At 47.5% G+C, this 15,998-nt stretch overlaps 1 protein-coding gene across 1 annotated transcript; it reads right to left on the bottom strand.

Moving 5' to 3' along the window:
• Nucleotides 1-1,339: 1,339 nt before the first annotated feature.
• On the bottom strand, nt 1,340-15,502 carry rnf168 (ring finger protein 168). Its single transcript, XM_061720124.1, has 7 exons — nt 15,123-15,502; nt 13,447-13,579; nt 11,955-12,156; nt 9,270-9,334; nt 5,119-5,274; nt 3,919-4,013; nt 1,340-2,314 (listed from the first exon to the last, which is right to left on the bottom strand). The coding sequence occupies exons 2-7, from the start codon at nt 13,573-13,575 to the stop codon at nt 1,471-1,473; spliced, it is 1,491 nt and encodes a 496-aa protein (XP_061576108.1). The 5' UTR covers nt 13,576-13,579; nt 15,123-15,502; the 3' UTR covers nt 1,340-1,470.
• Nucleotides 15,503-15,998: the final 496 nt, after the last annotated feature.

Genomic DNA, 15,998 nt, shown 5'->3' with positions numbered 1-15,998 from the left:
ATCAGGGTCATGTGACGTCAGGGTCATGTGACACCAGGGTCATGTGACGTCAGGGTCATGTGACATCAGGGTCATGTGACATCAGGGTCATGTGACATCAGGGTCATGTGACACCAGGGTCATGTGACGTCAGGGTCACGTGACATCAGGGTCATGTGACATCAGGGTCATGTGACATCAGGGTCATGTGACATCAGGGTCATGTGACATCAGGGTCATGTGACATCAGGGTCATGTGACCGACATCAGGGTCATGTGACATCAGGGTCATGTGACATCAGGGTCATGTGACATCAGGGTCATGTGACATCAGGGTCATGTGACATCAGGGTCATGTGACATCAGGGTCATGTGACATCAGGGTCATGTGACCGACATCAGGGTCATGTGACATCAGGGTCATGTGACATCAGGGTCATGTGACATCAGGGTCATGTGACATCAGGGTCATGTGACCGACATCAGGGTCATGTGACATCAGGGTCATGTGACCGACATCAGGAAACCAGTGGTGATGAAACATGGATGTATTATATAACGTGATGAAACCAGGACTCGGACTCAGACGGCGGCGGTTTATAAAAACCAGCAGAAACAGGAAACAGCTTTTAAAACAACCTTTATATTTATTAACAAGAAAATGCAACTGTTTTTTCTCAGAAAAATATAAATGAACAGCAGCAACAATTTAACAACAACCGTCACTGATGGTACCAGGACCACGACACCAGGACCTGGACCTGGACCTGGACCTGGACCAGGGTACCAGGACCAGGACACCTGGAGAGCCTGGAGAACCTGGAGGACCTGGAGATCCTGGAGGACCTGGAGGACCTGGAGGACCTGGAGGACCTGGAGATCCTGGAGAGCCTGGAGAGCCTGGAGGACCTGGAGGACCTGGAGATCCTGGAGGACCTGGAGGACCTGGAGATCCTGGAGAGCCTGGAGATCCTGGAGGACCTGGAGGACCTGGAGATCCTGGAGGACCTGGAGATCCTGGAGGACCTGGAGATCCTGGAGGACCTGGAGATCCTGGAGGACCTGGAGATCCTGGAGGACCTGGAGGACCTGGAGGACCTGGAGATCCTGGAGGACCTGGAGGACCTGGAGATCCTGGAGAGCCTGGAGATCCTGGAGGACCTGGAGGACCTGGAGATCCTGGAGAGCCTGGAGATCCTGGAGGACCTGGAGGACCTGGAGATCCTGGAGATCCTGGAGGACCTGGAGATCCTGGAGGACCTGGAGATCCTGGAGGACCTGGAGATCCTGGAGGACCTGGAGATCCTGGAGGACCTGGAGATCCTGGAGGACCTGGAGATCCTGGAGGACCTGGAGATCCTGGAGGACCTGGAGGACCTGGAGAGCCTGGAGATCCTGGAGAACCGTGTCGCTGCTAGAACAGTTTGAGGGGGTTCAGGTTCAGGTTCTGGTTCATGATCATGACGGCCGTCTTTGTTCTGAGCAGCAGTTTCAGCTCAGACTGGAGAACATGTCGGTGAGAGTCAGCTGTTTACGGCCTCTCCTGGAGGAGGGGGAGGAGGAGGAGGAAGAGGAGGAAGAGGAGGGAGAAGAGGAGGAGGAGGAGGAGGAGGACAGGGAGGAGGACGAGGACCTCCTGGAGGTCCTGGCGCCGTGGAGGCGTGAGCTTCCCTGCTTGTGCCGGAGCAGGTAGGCGTCGGAGGAACCTTTCCTCCGGTCCGTGGCCTTCTGTCTCTCCTCCCGGTTCAGCTGCTTCTGCAGCAGCTGAGCCAGACGCAGGTCCGCCTGCTCCTGGTCCTGCCTCTGCAGCTGCACCTGCTGTAGCTCCTCCTGCAGGCCTGCCTGCTCCTGCTGCTGCCTCTGCAGCTGTTTCTGCTGCTGCAGCTGCTCCTGGTCCTGCAGCTGCTCCTGGTCCTGCAGCTGCAGCTGCTCCTGCTGGAGTCTCTCCTGCAGACGCCGGTCCTCCTGCTCCTCCGAGGAGCGGAGCATCAGCAGCCGCTTGGAGGCTCCGCCCTGCTCCTCCTCCGGAGACTCCCAGGTCTTCCTCTTGGTGGAGATCAGGTGACCCCCCAGGTGAACCTCCTCCTCCTCCTCCTGCTCCCCCAGGCAGACCTCCTCCCCCACCTGAGGGACCAGGTGATTCCCCAGGTGCACCTCCTCCCCCACCTGAGGGACCAGGTGATTCCCCAGGTGCACCTCCTCCCCCACCTGAGGGACCAGGTGATTCCCCAGGTGCACCTCCACGGCCCCCAGGCTGACCTCCACCTCCAGCTGGGGGCCGTAGTAGTCCAGCCGGGGGAGGGACGGAGCTCGAGGAGCTCGAGGAATCAGGAACCTGCACAGGAGACAAACCACAAGGTTCAAGGTTCAAGTTTCAAGGTTTATTCTCATCCCAAAAGTCCAAGTACGAGTGGAATGAAAAGTTGCCACTGGCTCAAAGCAAGCGATATAAACAATTAAAGAACCATTGACCACATTTTTGCGACGAGAACCCAGGGGGTGAGGGAGCCCTAACCCTAACCCTAACCCTAGCCCTCCTGCCCCCACGGGACATTTTTAGCTGGATACACGTAGGCATGGGACGATATGAAAATCTCATATCACGATATTAGTGGACAAAAATATCACGATTACGATATTATCAGGATATTAGCGTGTCGCTTATAAAATTGTTAAAATGCAAGGAAAGACACTAACCGTGGATCCACTGGTTCCTTCAGAACATTTATTCTCACATCATTCTCAACACAGTGACACTTAGAGAACAAATAGTGTACTGTAAATGTTATGCATTACAAAGTGTAAACTATAGTACCGGTACCGGTACTTATTTGAACTTTCTTTTTTTTGTAAGAAAATACTTCCCTGAGAGACGAAAGAAATAAGTGACAAATAGAAATAAAGTGACGGTGTAGAGCCAAATGCACACTGATTGTATTACTCTCTGAAACTTTAACAGTGGCTGGCTGCCTGTTACTTAGTACGGCTCTCTGGAAAAATAATAAAATAAAGGCACTGCTCTGTAGTATACAAAACTAAATAATAAAATAAAGGCACTGCTCTGTAGTATACAAAACTAAATAATAAAATAAAGGCACTGCTCTGTAGTATACAAAACTAAAGCTGCATGGCCAACACAAAGATTGAGTGAAAATAAAGTGCCACAGTAGTCAAATGCACACGGATTGTACTACTCTCTGAAAAAATATTAAATAAATAATAATAATAAATAATATTAATAAAATACATGAAAACAATAACACTGGCTTCTACCTGGCTGGTAGCCTTGTGTGACCAAAAAAAACAAAAAAATTGGCGATAATTACAGTACCCCACGATAACGTTATCGTGGCCGTTTTTTATCGCGATATACGATAATATCGTATATCGCCCCATGCCTAGTTACACGATGGACTCGTACAAAAACCGGCGGCCGATGTGCCTCAAAATGTTATCTGTCGAGGATGTTGAGGACGCCTTCATAATTGGATTTATGATAGCAGGATTTCTCCTAATTGGAGTGGGGATCTTCCTGGCCTATCGACCATCGCGTAAGTCTGCGGGAGCCGTTCTGGCCTCTCTGAGCTGCTGAAACTGCTGAAGGATTGAGCACGGGGCTCCGCACTCCGACTGTAACGTTGAAGCTGGATGTGATTCTGGAACAGAATCGTATGCTAGCAGGGGTCTTTGAGCTCTTTAACAAGGTGGAGAACACCTTGGAGAAGCTGGGCACCCGGCTTGGCGGGGATTGATCACAAATTCGTCTGATCGGAGTTTATTGAGGAACCAGAAGACTGAAAGGCAGACGGAAAATGACTGAGCTGCCTGCAAATTGTTGATTAGATTTGGCCTTGAAGGAGCGGCTTGGCAGGCCTCTTCTTCACAATCTCCCTGGAGGAATGTAAACATGACGCTCTAACCTGGAACACCTGAACTCACCGGTCCATCTGGCCGATCGTCACCTCCTTCTTCTTCTTCACCTCCACCAGACGCAGCGTCTCCGGACACGGAGGAGGAGGAGGAGGAGGAGGGTTCTGCAGGAGAAACACAGGTTACCCGTCTGAACCAACACCTCAGGTCCTTCAGGGAACCATCACTTCTCCTCAGGGAACCATCACAAGGTATATCCATGATTAGAAGATACTCCTCTTTATTAACACCAATTACACTCCGACAGGTTATTCAAACTTTGGTATTATCACCTTGACTACTGCTCAGCTATCTGGTCAAGTGCAGCGAAAAAAAATATAAACAAACTTCAGATATTCAGAACAGAGCAGCTCCAGCACTCGGGTGTTCTATGAGAAAGGCTGTTGACCAAATGCATAGTGATCTTGCTTGGATGAAAGTAGAGGACAGATTAACACACAATTTACTAACATTATTCAGGAATATAACTGTATCGAAACAACCAAACTGCCTGGACTCAAAAATAACCTTTTCCCAAAACAGACATGAGCACAGGACAAGACAAGTTAGCTGGGGTTAGCATTAAAGTTAGCTGGGGTCATATTTCTATTCCATTACCGAGATCAAATGCAATGAAAAGAACTTGTATGTACAGGGCCATCTCACACTGGAACAGGTTTATACCATAACTAAAGCAACAAGCAGAGACAGTTTAGAAAAGCAACTAAAAAGGTTATTTTTGGGTACAGACATAAACAATGGTTAATATATATGTGTGATATACATTTGGTGATTTATTGTGTGGAAAATACAGCTCAATGTAGTTGCAGGTTGTGATGGTTACCACGGTTACCACTACAGTGATGTAGCTGGTGTAATGATGTGGGTGGGGTTAATGGAGTGATGTAATTGTAATTACTTATGTATTTAGTTCATACATTTAAAATGTAAAGTACTATAGGAAGTATATAAATGTATAATTGTGCTTTTATATGAATGTATTTTAATTTTCATGGACCCCAGGAAGACTAGTTGGCGTTTTGCGTCCGCTAATGGGGATCCAAAATAAAAAACTAAAACAAAAACTTCTCTTCTCAGGGAACCACCACTTCTCTTCTCAGGGAACCACCAGGGAACCATAACTCCTCGGTTCCTTCACCAGGGAACCATAACTCCTCGGTTCCTTCACCAGGGAACCATAACTCCTCGGTTCCTTCACCAGACACTCACCAGTTCATCACTGAGCCGTTGGGCCAGCTGCTCGTCTTCCTCCCTCCTCTTCCTCTCGTCCTCCAGCAGCTGATCTTCCTCCTGGAGGAGTTTCTGGATCAGCTCCTCGCTGGCTTTCTGCTGGTCCTGCAGCATGTGCTGCTGCTCCTGCTGCAACTAAAACACATTAAAATATATATTAATATTAATATATACACACACACTGGTCCTGGAGCATGTGCTGCTGCTCCTGCTGCAGCTAAAACACATTAAAATATAAATATATACATATAAATATACACCAGTCTGGCTTTCTGCTGGTCCTGCAGCATGTGCTGCTGCTCCTGCTGCAGCTAAAACACATTAATAATATACATTAATATAAATATACACGAGTCTGGCTTTCTGCTGCTCCTGCTGCAGCTGGAGATAAAACACATTCATATATATATATAATAATATAAATATACACCAGTCTGGCTTTCTGCTGGTCCTGCAGCATGTGCTGCTGCTCCTGCTGCAGCTAAAACACATTCATATATAAATATAAATATATATATATATATATATATATATATATATATATATATATATATATACACATTAACACACACAGGCCCTGCTGCAGCTGGAGGAATAAGATATATACATTAATATATATATATATATATATATATATATATATATATATATATATATATATATTAGTGCTGGCCAACGATAACATTTTTTAATCTTAATTAATCCATGATTTCTGTAGTTAACTATGCGATTAATCACGATTAATTGCATAATAATTGCAAATTTATTCACACATTTTGTGCTGTTCTAAATTACCTCAAGGTATTTTTTTTATGTTTTTAATACTGTTAACAACATGAGAAAGGGCAAATATGCTGCTTTATGCCAATGTTTATTCAACTTTCCACAAAAAAAATCTTTTGACCTGAACGTAACGTTCCTTCATAAATACAAACACAATGTAGTCCCAACTTTACACTTGGAAAGATTAACTTAAGATTCAGCTCAAAGTAAAACAATGAACCATATGCATTTATAAACATATGGAGGAAAATAAAAGGCTAAAAAAATATCCCCTTCTCCTAAGTGGGATCAAAACAGGGGGATACAAAAACTAAATCACAAACAAATAAAGTGCACATGTAACAGCAGGGAGTAACTCCACCTAGAAAGTGCAGCCGTTTCCTCACCGGATCCTCAGCCAGAAACTCGTGTGTGTGTGTGTGTGTGTGTGTGCGGGGGGGCGTTATTGAGTTTTATGTAAAGCGCTTTGTGTTGCATTTTTTATTTTGTAAGAAAACGTAACTTTCAGCTTTTCTGAGTTTGGCGGCATCTTTTGGACAAAAGCGGTTGTGTTTTACCAGAAAGAACACTACGTTTCCCATGATGCACCAGCGCGTACTGCCGGAAAACTCCTGTCCCCGTCGCTGCATTTGTTTTGATGAGAGGAGACGGGACGCTTTTCTGTTTCACCAAGTGAACAGACGAACGCAAAAAAAAAAGATGTTAAACTGCTGGAAAGGAACTGGAATTTACCGGGAACCTTAAACAAGGAAGCCAGGGAGCGGAATATGGAGAAAATAATGATTATTAACGGTCTTGTTCGTTTGAGCTTTATTTCGAGTATGCAAATTAGAAAGAACAATAATAAAAAGTAAGAAAAAAAAAAGACAAGGCAGACCTCGCAGATCCACCAGCATATTCGAAAGGGAGTAGGATTGAAGTAAATACTTATCAGGTCCTTCCCCTAAATCTTATATTCATTTCTCCAAAATAGCAAGAGAATCAATGAGCTTACTTATAGAACACAAAAAAAAACATAATATAAGTCTATATATCAACATGAATATACATCCATTTACCAACATATCTACATATAACTATATATCCATATATATTAACAGAGATATACCCATACATAAATACTGTATGTATAATATATCACTATATGTCCATATACATACATACATTATATATATATATATATATATGTATATATATCTACATTTTTTTTCGCCACTGTATTTTGAGAAAAAAGTTTCTTTATATCTTTTTTTGAATTGTGATATGTTTTGACTTTGTTTTAGATCTATGCTCAGGCTGTTCCAAAGTTTTACCCCATAGGTCGACATACAGAAGCTCTTCAGTGTTGTGCGTCTATTGATAACTTTAAAATTAAGTTGGCCCCTGGTCTGGATCCATATGAAATCCCTACTGAAGAGCCATGTGTTTCAATACATTAGTATAATAGTACAACATACAGTACATGTTTTGTATCCCTCTTACTTCTCTTTTCTTTTTTTTGACTGCTATATTATGCTGAAGAGGCTCCGAGGCGTGAGCAATATTTTTCTTTTCCTCGTGGGATTATTTTTTTCCTCTGCAGCTACAAATAAGAGTTAATATTTTTTCCTCAACAAACTAGTTTTATCTGCAGATTAGGGTTAATCACCGCAGAGAGCTGGCCAGCAACTGCGTTTAGCTGGAGAAGTGGGAATAAAACCCGTGTTTTGATCCGACCCCGGTCTGTGTGTTTGTTTGTGGTTTAAGGCTGATTTATGGTTCCGCGTTACACCAACGCAGAGCTACGGCGTAGGGTACGGTGCGTGCCGCGTTACACCAACGCAGAGCTACGGCGTAGGGTACGGTGCGTGCCGCGTTACACCGACGCAGCGCTACGGCGTAGGGTACGCTGCGTGCCGCGTTACACCGACGCAGCGCTACGGCGTAGGGTACGCTGCGTGCCGCGTTACACCGACGCAGACCCTACGGCGTAGGGTACGGTGCGTGCCGCGTTACACCAACGCAGAGCTACGGCGTAGGGTACGCTGCGTGCCGCGTTACACCGACGCAGCGCTACGGCGTAGGGTACGCTGCGTGCCGCGTTACACCGACGCAGCGCTACGGCGTAGGGTACGCTGCGTGCCGCGTTACACCGACGCAGCGCTACGGCGTAGGGTACGCTGCGTGCCGCGTTACACCGACGCAGCGCTACGGCGTAGGGTACGCTGCGTGCCGCGTTACACCGACGCAGACCCTACGGCGTAGGGTACGGTGCGTGCCGCGTTACACCAACGCAGACCCTACGGCGTAGGGTACGGTGCGTGCCGCGTTACACCAACGCAGACCCTACGGCGTAGGGTACGGTGCGTGCCGCGTTACACCAACGCAGACCCTACGGCGTAGGGTACGCTGCGTGCCGCGTTACACCAACGCAGAGCTACGGCGTAGGGTACGCTGCGTGCCGCGTTACACCGACGCAGACCCTACGGCGTAGGGTACGGTGCGTGCCGCGTTACACCAACGCAGACCCTACGGCGTAGGGTACGGTGCGTGCCGCGTTACACCAACGCAGACCCTACGGCGTAGGGTACGCTGCGTGCCGCGTTACACCAACGCAGAGCTACGGCGTAGGGTACGCTGCGTGCCGCGTTACACCGACGCAGACCCTACGGCGTAGGGTACGCTGCGTGCCGCGTTACACCGACGCAGACCCTACGGCGTAGGGTACGGTGCGTGCCGCGTTACACCAACGCAGACCCTAAGGCGTAGGGTACGGTGCGTGCCGCGTTACACCAACGCAGACCCTACGGCGTAGGGTACGCTGCGTGCCGCGTTACACCAACGCAGAGCTACGGCGTAGGGTACGCTGCGTGCCGCGTTACACCAACGCAGCGCTACGGCGTAGGGTACGCTGCGTGCCGCGTTACACCAACGCAGCGCTACGGCGTAGGGTACGCTGCGTGTCGCGGTGCGTGTCGCGGCGCTCTCTGCTCGTGTGTTTGGCTGCAGGTACTTCCATGGGAATTCATTTCAAATCGACAGTACATGCAAATAACTTCAGTCTTGTCCAGAGAACCATCTGCATCTTTCTGAAGGTGAACTAACCGTTCAAAAGTCCCTTTTCATTCTCCATCCTTCAATCCACCAGACGTTTCCTCAGGCTACGGGGGCCGACGAGCGACAGAAATGTTGCCCCTTTTTTTTTTTTAATCTCATGCGTTAAAAAAATTGACGGCGTTAAGAGGACGTGAAGTTAACGCATCGTTAACGCGTTTACTTGGACAGCACTAATATATATATATATATATATATATATATATATATATATATATATATATATATATGACATCACAGACACCTGAACTTACTTTGGTCACCTGATCCTCGTATTCTCTCCTCAGCTCTCCGGGCAGGCTCACCCTGGGAACACAAGCTGCACACACACAGATACACACATTAAAATACACATTAATACACACACAGATACACACATTAAAATAAACACACACACAAACACACACACACACACACTTTTTACTTACTTAAAAGTGTAAATCAGCAGCTACAGGTTCTAAAGTTCAGATAAAATAATTACCGGATTTCCGCGACCGTACGGCCGTGTGGAAGAAACCATTCATTTTTGGATTTAAAACACACACGGTGCACCGACCGAAAAGGTGCCGTCTACACACACACACGGAGCACCGCCTTACAACACACACACTCTCAATGAGACCAGGAGAACTGATCAATGATCAATGAGACCAGGAGAACTGATCAATGAGACCAGGAGAACTGATCAATGAGACCAGGAGAACTGATCAATGAGACCAGGAGAACTGATCAATGAGACCAGGAGAACTGATCAATGAGACCAGGAGAACTGATCAATGATCAATGAGACCAGGAGAACTGATCAATGATCAATGAGACCAGGAGAACTGATCAATGATCAATGAGACCAGGAGAACTGATCGCGCTGCAGCCGAGTCACTTTCCTGCCGTGTGGCCGCTCGGAAATGATGCTTTTGCAAAAGCCCGAACAACAACAGACACGATCTACAATCCTTCAGACACGTCAGGACACGATCTACAATCCTTCAGACACGTCAGGACACGATCTACAATCCTTCAGACACGTCAGGACACGATCTACAATCCTTCAGACACGTCAGGACACGATCTACAATCCTTCAGACACGTCAGGACACGATCTACAATCCTTCAGACACGTCAGGACACGATCTACAATCCTTCAGACACGTCAGGACACGATCTACAATCCTTCAGACACGTCAGGACACGATCTACAATCCTTCAGACACGTCAGGACACGATCTACAATCCTTCAGACACGTCAGGACACGATCTACAATCCTTCAGACACGTCAGGACACGATCTACAATCCTTCAGACACGTCAGGACACGATCTACAATCCTTCAGACACGTCAGGACACGATCTACAATCCTTCAGACACGTCAGGACACGATCTACAATCCTTCAGACACGTCAGGACACGATCTACAATCCTTCAGACACGTCAGGACACGATCTACAATCCTTCAGACACGTCAGGACACGATCTACAATCCTTCAGACACGTCAGGACACGATCTACAATCCTTCAGACACGTCAGGACACGATCTACAATCCTTCAGACACGTCAGGACACGATCTACAATCCTTCAGACACGTCAGGACACGATCTACAATCCTTCAGACACGTCAGGACACGATCTACAATCCTTCAGACACGTCAGGACACGATCTACAATCCTTCAGACACGTCAGGACACGATCTACAATCCTTCAGACACGTCAGGACACGATCTACAATCCTTCAGACACGTCAGGACACGATCTACAATCCTTCAGACACGTCAGGACACGATCTACAATCCTTCAGACACGTCAGGACACGATCTACAATCCATTAAAAGTAAAGGACGGAGCCGGCCGACCGAGCAGCAGCCGACGTGTCGGGTGCCGCTCGGTCGGTCGGCGGTTCCTCCGGCCTCCTACCTGCACCAACGCAGACCCTACGCCATAGGTTACGCGGCGACGCACCGAACGCTGCGTGCGCCGCGTAACCTACACCGTAACCTACGCCGTTGATTTTACTTGGAACCATAAATCCGCCTTTATTCACCCGCCCACGTTCCTGAAAGAAACTCCGAAAATAACTCCTTAAAAACGGGTGAGTACTTGTAATCTGTCTACGTTTGTACTTTCTAAACAGAAAACAGGCTTATTATCTTCTCTTTTTTCTGATTAAATGCACCCGAAATAGCCGGGTATTTGTGTCCCACCACGGAGCTGCCGCGTTAAATCGCTGCAGCTCTACGGCGTAGGGTACGGCGTAGCGCTGCGCGTCTCCGTAGGGTACGGCGTAGCGCTGCGCGTCTCCGTAGGGTACGGCGTAGCGCTGCGCGTCTCCGTAGGGTACGGCGTAGCGCTGCGCGTCTCCGTAGGGTACGGCGTAGCGCTGCGCGTCTCCGTAGGGTACGGCGTAGCGCTGCGCGTCTCCGTAGGGTACGGCGTAGCGCTGCGCGTCTCCGTAGGGTACGGCGTAGGGCTGCGCGTCACCGCGTCCCCTACGCCGTAGCTCTGCGTCGGTGTAACGCGGATCCATAAATCGGCCTTTACAATAATACAATGGGCGCATTGCATCATGGGGCGCGCTGCACATTTAAAAAAGAAAAGACGTTTATATGCGCCTAATGGTCGAAAAAATACAGTAGTATCTTTCTGTTTCCTTTCATTCAAGGAAAGACATTTGTTCTAATTATATTGAACTGTTTTGATTTTCTTTTAATGAATGAAGGGGAAGCAGCACGGCCCTCCCAGAATGCACTGCAGCAGGACCTGCTCCGTCCCCAGGTGCAGTGCATGCTGGGGGATCTGCTCCGTCCCCAGGTGCAGTGCATGCTGGGGGATCTGCTCCGTCCCCAGGTGCAGTGCATGTTGGGGGATCTGTTACCTGGTCTCCAGGTGTGTTTACCTGGTAACAGAGCATTAATGCTGCAGTGCATGCTGGGGGATCGGTTACCTGGTCTCCGGGCGTCCTCGTCGGCCTCCTGGCCGCTCAGCCGGCGCTGACACTGCAGGGGGAAGCGGGTCTGGATCCGGTCCCAGAGGTTCTGGTTCACCAGGGTCCGGTTCCTGCTGTGGATCCGGGCCCAGGTGGAGACCCGTTTCCTGCACAGAGGACAGCACAGGGTGGACTTGTCCACGGACTCCAGGAAGCAGTCCTGGGGACAAGAGAGAGAGACCCGTTAGAGACCCTGGTGGTCCTGGGGACAAGAGAGACCCGTTAGAGACGGTCCTGGGGACAAGAGGGACATTAGAGACCCGTTAGAGACCCGTTAGTCCTGGGGACAAGAGGGACAAGAGAGACCCGTTAGAGACGGTCCTGGGGACAAGAGGGACATTAGAGACCCGTTAGAGACCCGTTAGTCCTGGGGACAAGAGGGACAAGAGAGACCCGTTAGAGACGGTCCTGGGGACAAGAGGGACATTAGAGACCCGTTAGAGACCCGTTAGTCCTGGGGACAAGAGGGACAAGAGAGACCCGTTAGAGACGGTCCTGGGGGACAGAGAGACATTAGAGACCCTGGTGGACCTGCAGCCCTGTGTGTGGCGTTACCCTGCAGTTGTGTGTGCAGGTGTGTGTGAGGTGTGTGTGCAGGTGTGTGTGTGAGGTGTGTGTGAGGTGTGTGAGGTGTGTGTGCAGGTGTGTGTGAGGTGTGTGTGTGCAGGTGTGTGTGAGGTGTGTGTGAGGTGTGTGTGCAGGTGTGTGTGTGAGGTGTGTGTGTGAGGTGTGTGTGTGCAGTTGTGTGTGTGTGCAGTTGTGTGTACAGGTGTGTGAGGTGTGTGTGCAGGTGTGTGTGAGGTGTGTGTGTGCAGGTGTGTGTACAGGTGTGTGAGGTGTGTGTGCAGGTGTGTGTACAGGTGTGTGAGGTGTGTGTGCAGGTGTGTGTACAGGTGTGTGAGGTGTGTGTGCAGGTGTGTGTGAGGTGTGTGTGTGCAGGTGTGTGTACAGGTGTGTGAGGTGTGTGTGCAGGTGTGTGTACAGGTGTGTGAGGTGTGTGTGCAGGTGTGTGAGGTGTGTGTGTGCAGGTGTGTGTACAGGTGTGTGAGGTGTGTGTGCAGGTGTGTGTGAGGTGTGTGTGTGCAGGTGTGTGTGAGGTGTGTGTGAGGTGTGTGTGCAGGTGTGTGTGTGAGGTGTGTGTGCAGGTGTGTGTTCTACCTTGCAGAAGGTGTGTGTGCAGGTGTGTGTGTGCAGGTGTGTGTTCGACCTTGCAGAAGGTGTGTGTGCAGGTGTGTGTTCTACCTTGCAGAAGGTGTGTGTGCAGGTGTGTGTTCTACCTTGCAGAAGGTGTGTGTGCAGGTGTGTGTGAGGTGTGTGTTCTACCTTGCAGAAGGTGTGTGTGCAGGTGTGTGTTCTACCTTGCAGAAGGTGTGTGTGCAGGTGTGTGTGAGGTGTGTGTTCTACCTTGCAGAAGGTGTGTGTGCAGGTGTGTGTGAGGTGTGTGTTCTACCTTGCAGAAGGTGTGTGTGCAGGGCAGCGTGACCGGTTCCAGGTAAATCTCCAGGCAGACGGGACAGAGAGCGTCTTCCAGGGACATCCCGTCCTCGGGGGACTCGTCCTTCCGGGACTCTGGAGCCATCGTCCTGGAGAAGGTGAGCAAAGAGATGGTGGTGACCTTCTCCAGCAGAGAGAGGGGTCTGGCTGCTGCAGTCACCCCCACCCCCATCCAGGTCCTGGTCCTGGTCCAGGTCCTGGTCCTGGTCCTGGTCCAGGTCCAGGTCTTACCTAGTCACCTAGTCAGTTTGTGTGTTTCTATGTGGCCCTGTGATGGACTGGTGACCTGTCCAGGGTGTAACTCCTGCCTCTCACCTGAAATGAGCTGGGATAGGCTCCAGCAGACCCCCGTGACCCCGCAAGAGATAAAGCAGGTGTAGATAATGGATGAATGAATGTCTAATTGTGTCTTGCTGCTTTTAATGTTGATGTAAAAGCCTTTGAATTTAGAGCTGGGGATCCATTCGATTCCCATTCTTAAGATTCAGAATCAATTATCACCATTTGATCCGATATTGATTTGTGTTAGTGTTTCCTGGATTATATGACTGTAAAATAACTAGTGAAATAATAATTTAACAATAATTATTGTGAAATAACTAAGAAATAAATAACTCAAATAGAAATTTCAATATCCATTTAAAGTGAAAAAAAGAGAAATGTCAACAGTTCAAGCAGTAACAGATTATTTTAAAATGATAAAAAAAATGTAAAAAAAAAATAAAAAAATGTAATAAAAAAAATAAAGAAAATGTAATAAAGAAAATAAAAAAATGTAATAAAATAAATCTAATAAAAAAAATAAAATGTAATAAAAACAAATAAAAAGAAATGTAATAAAAAATTTAAAAAAATTTAATAAAAAAAATGAAAAAAATTTAATAAAAAAAATTAAAAAAAATGTAATAAAAAAAATTAAAAAATTGATCTTTAGACATACAAATCGATTTTTAGGAATTAATATGAGAATCGATTTAGAATCAGAAAATCGATTTTTTTTAACACAGGTCTATTTGAATTACCTGTTGCATATAGAGGTAAACACACCTGAGGGGTATTTATTCCAGGAAGCAGGTTCAACAAGGTCCGAGTTTAAACCTGAACTCTGAGTTGACTTATCCTGAGAAAGGAAAGTCGGAGTTTTCGGTTCCAGAACAGGATTTGAGTTAGTTCAATCAACTCTGAGTTTGTTAAGCTCGAGTTAAAAAGCATCATTAGTAGAGCCCTGAGACAAGGATTCACCATGGCAACCGGCGACAACAAAAGATCACATACGTTTTCTTTTTTTTTTTTAAACTTTATTTAACATTTCAATTTACAAAATCCCTTTGAGGAAACATTAGTTTGTATCTGAACATCCACATACTTCACGCCACTGGAGTTAGAAGTGTCAATACGTGCGTATGAGAGCAGATTTCAGAAAAAAAACACGAGGAGAGAATTCAGAGAGTTCACAGGCTCAGTTGCCATGGTAACGGACTCAGAGTTTGAGTTAACTCTCTTTCTGGAACTGAAAACTCTGGATTTCCCTCATCTCAGGCTTAACAAACTCAGGATTTTCACTAAACCCGCTCCCTCTGAGCTCTGACAGCAGGTAAATAACAGGTAAACAGTAACCTCAGGTAAACTCACCTGCTGCAGCTTTAGCCACAGTTAGCTCCTGTTTTCCAACGTCTGCTCCGACTGGGCGGATAAAGTGACCGGGTATGAAGTTCCCGCGGGCCCGAGCAGGTCCGGCTGTTCCGGTGAAGAGAGTTCACCTGGAACCCCCTGGAATCACCTGGAAACCCCTGGAATCACCTGGAAACACCTGGAAACCCGGGAAACCCCTGGAAACCCCTGGAAACCCTGGAAACACCTGGAAACCCGGGAAACCCCTGGAAACCCCTGGAAACCCTGGAAACACCTGGAAACCCGGGAAACCCCGGAGCAGGTTACAGTTACAGGTGTTTTACTGCTACAGCAACAACAACCCGCGTTAACGGTCAGCTGCCGCGGCGCATGCGCTGTTTCTGCTGGCCGCGGCGCATGCGCCGTTTCTTCTTCTTCTCTCAGTTTATTGTCGGATCTCCAGCAGCTTCCAGGTTTGTACCGCCCCCTGCTGGACAAGAGTGTAACATTATTTCATTCAGCCCGTTTTAGATTCTGTTTATCAACCCAGTGTCTTTTTTTTTATTTTTTATTTTTTATTGAACATACAATAACACAGTATCATAACATTAATACATTATATGTATAAATTAAACAAAACAAAACAAAGAAAAAGGGGTTGTTATTTTAAAATGCAAGTAAAAACATGTATCAGCCTAGTGTCTTTTAGGAAGTGAGTTAGTGTTTCTGGTGATTTAAACCTCTCTCTCTCTCTCTCTCTCTCTTTCTCTCTCTGTTCCAGGATCCCCCTCTCATTCCACTCGTCCTGCCTCTCTCACTTTCTCCTGTAGTTCTCTTTCTATTTTATATCTGTTACAGCATTACTGTTTTTATTTTACTCCACAGTTCTCACATTTA

Source organism: Cololabis saira, chromosome 4 (assembly GCF_033807715.1).
Source record: "Cololabis saira isolate AMF1-May2022 chromosome 4, fColSai1.1, whole genome shotgun sequence".
NCBI lineage: Eukaryota > Metazoa > Chordata > Actinopteri > Beloniformes > Belonidae > Cololabis > Cololabis saira.
Note: the sequence above shows the minus strand (reverse complement) of the source record. Positions and strands in the feature narration are given on the sequence as shown.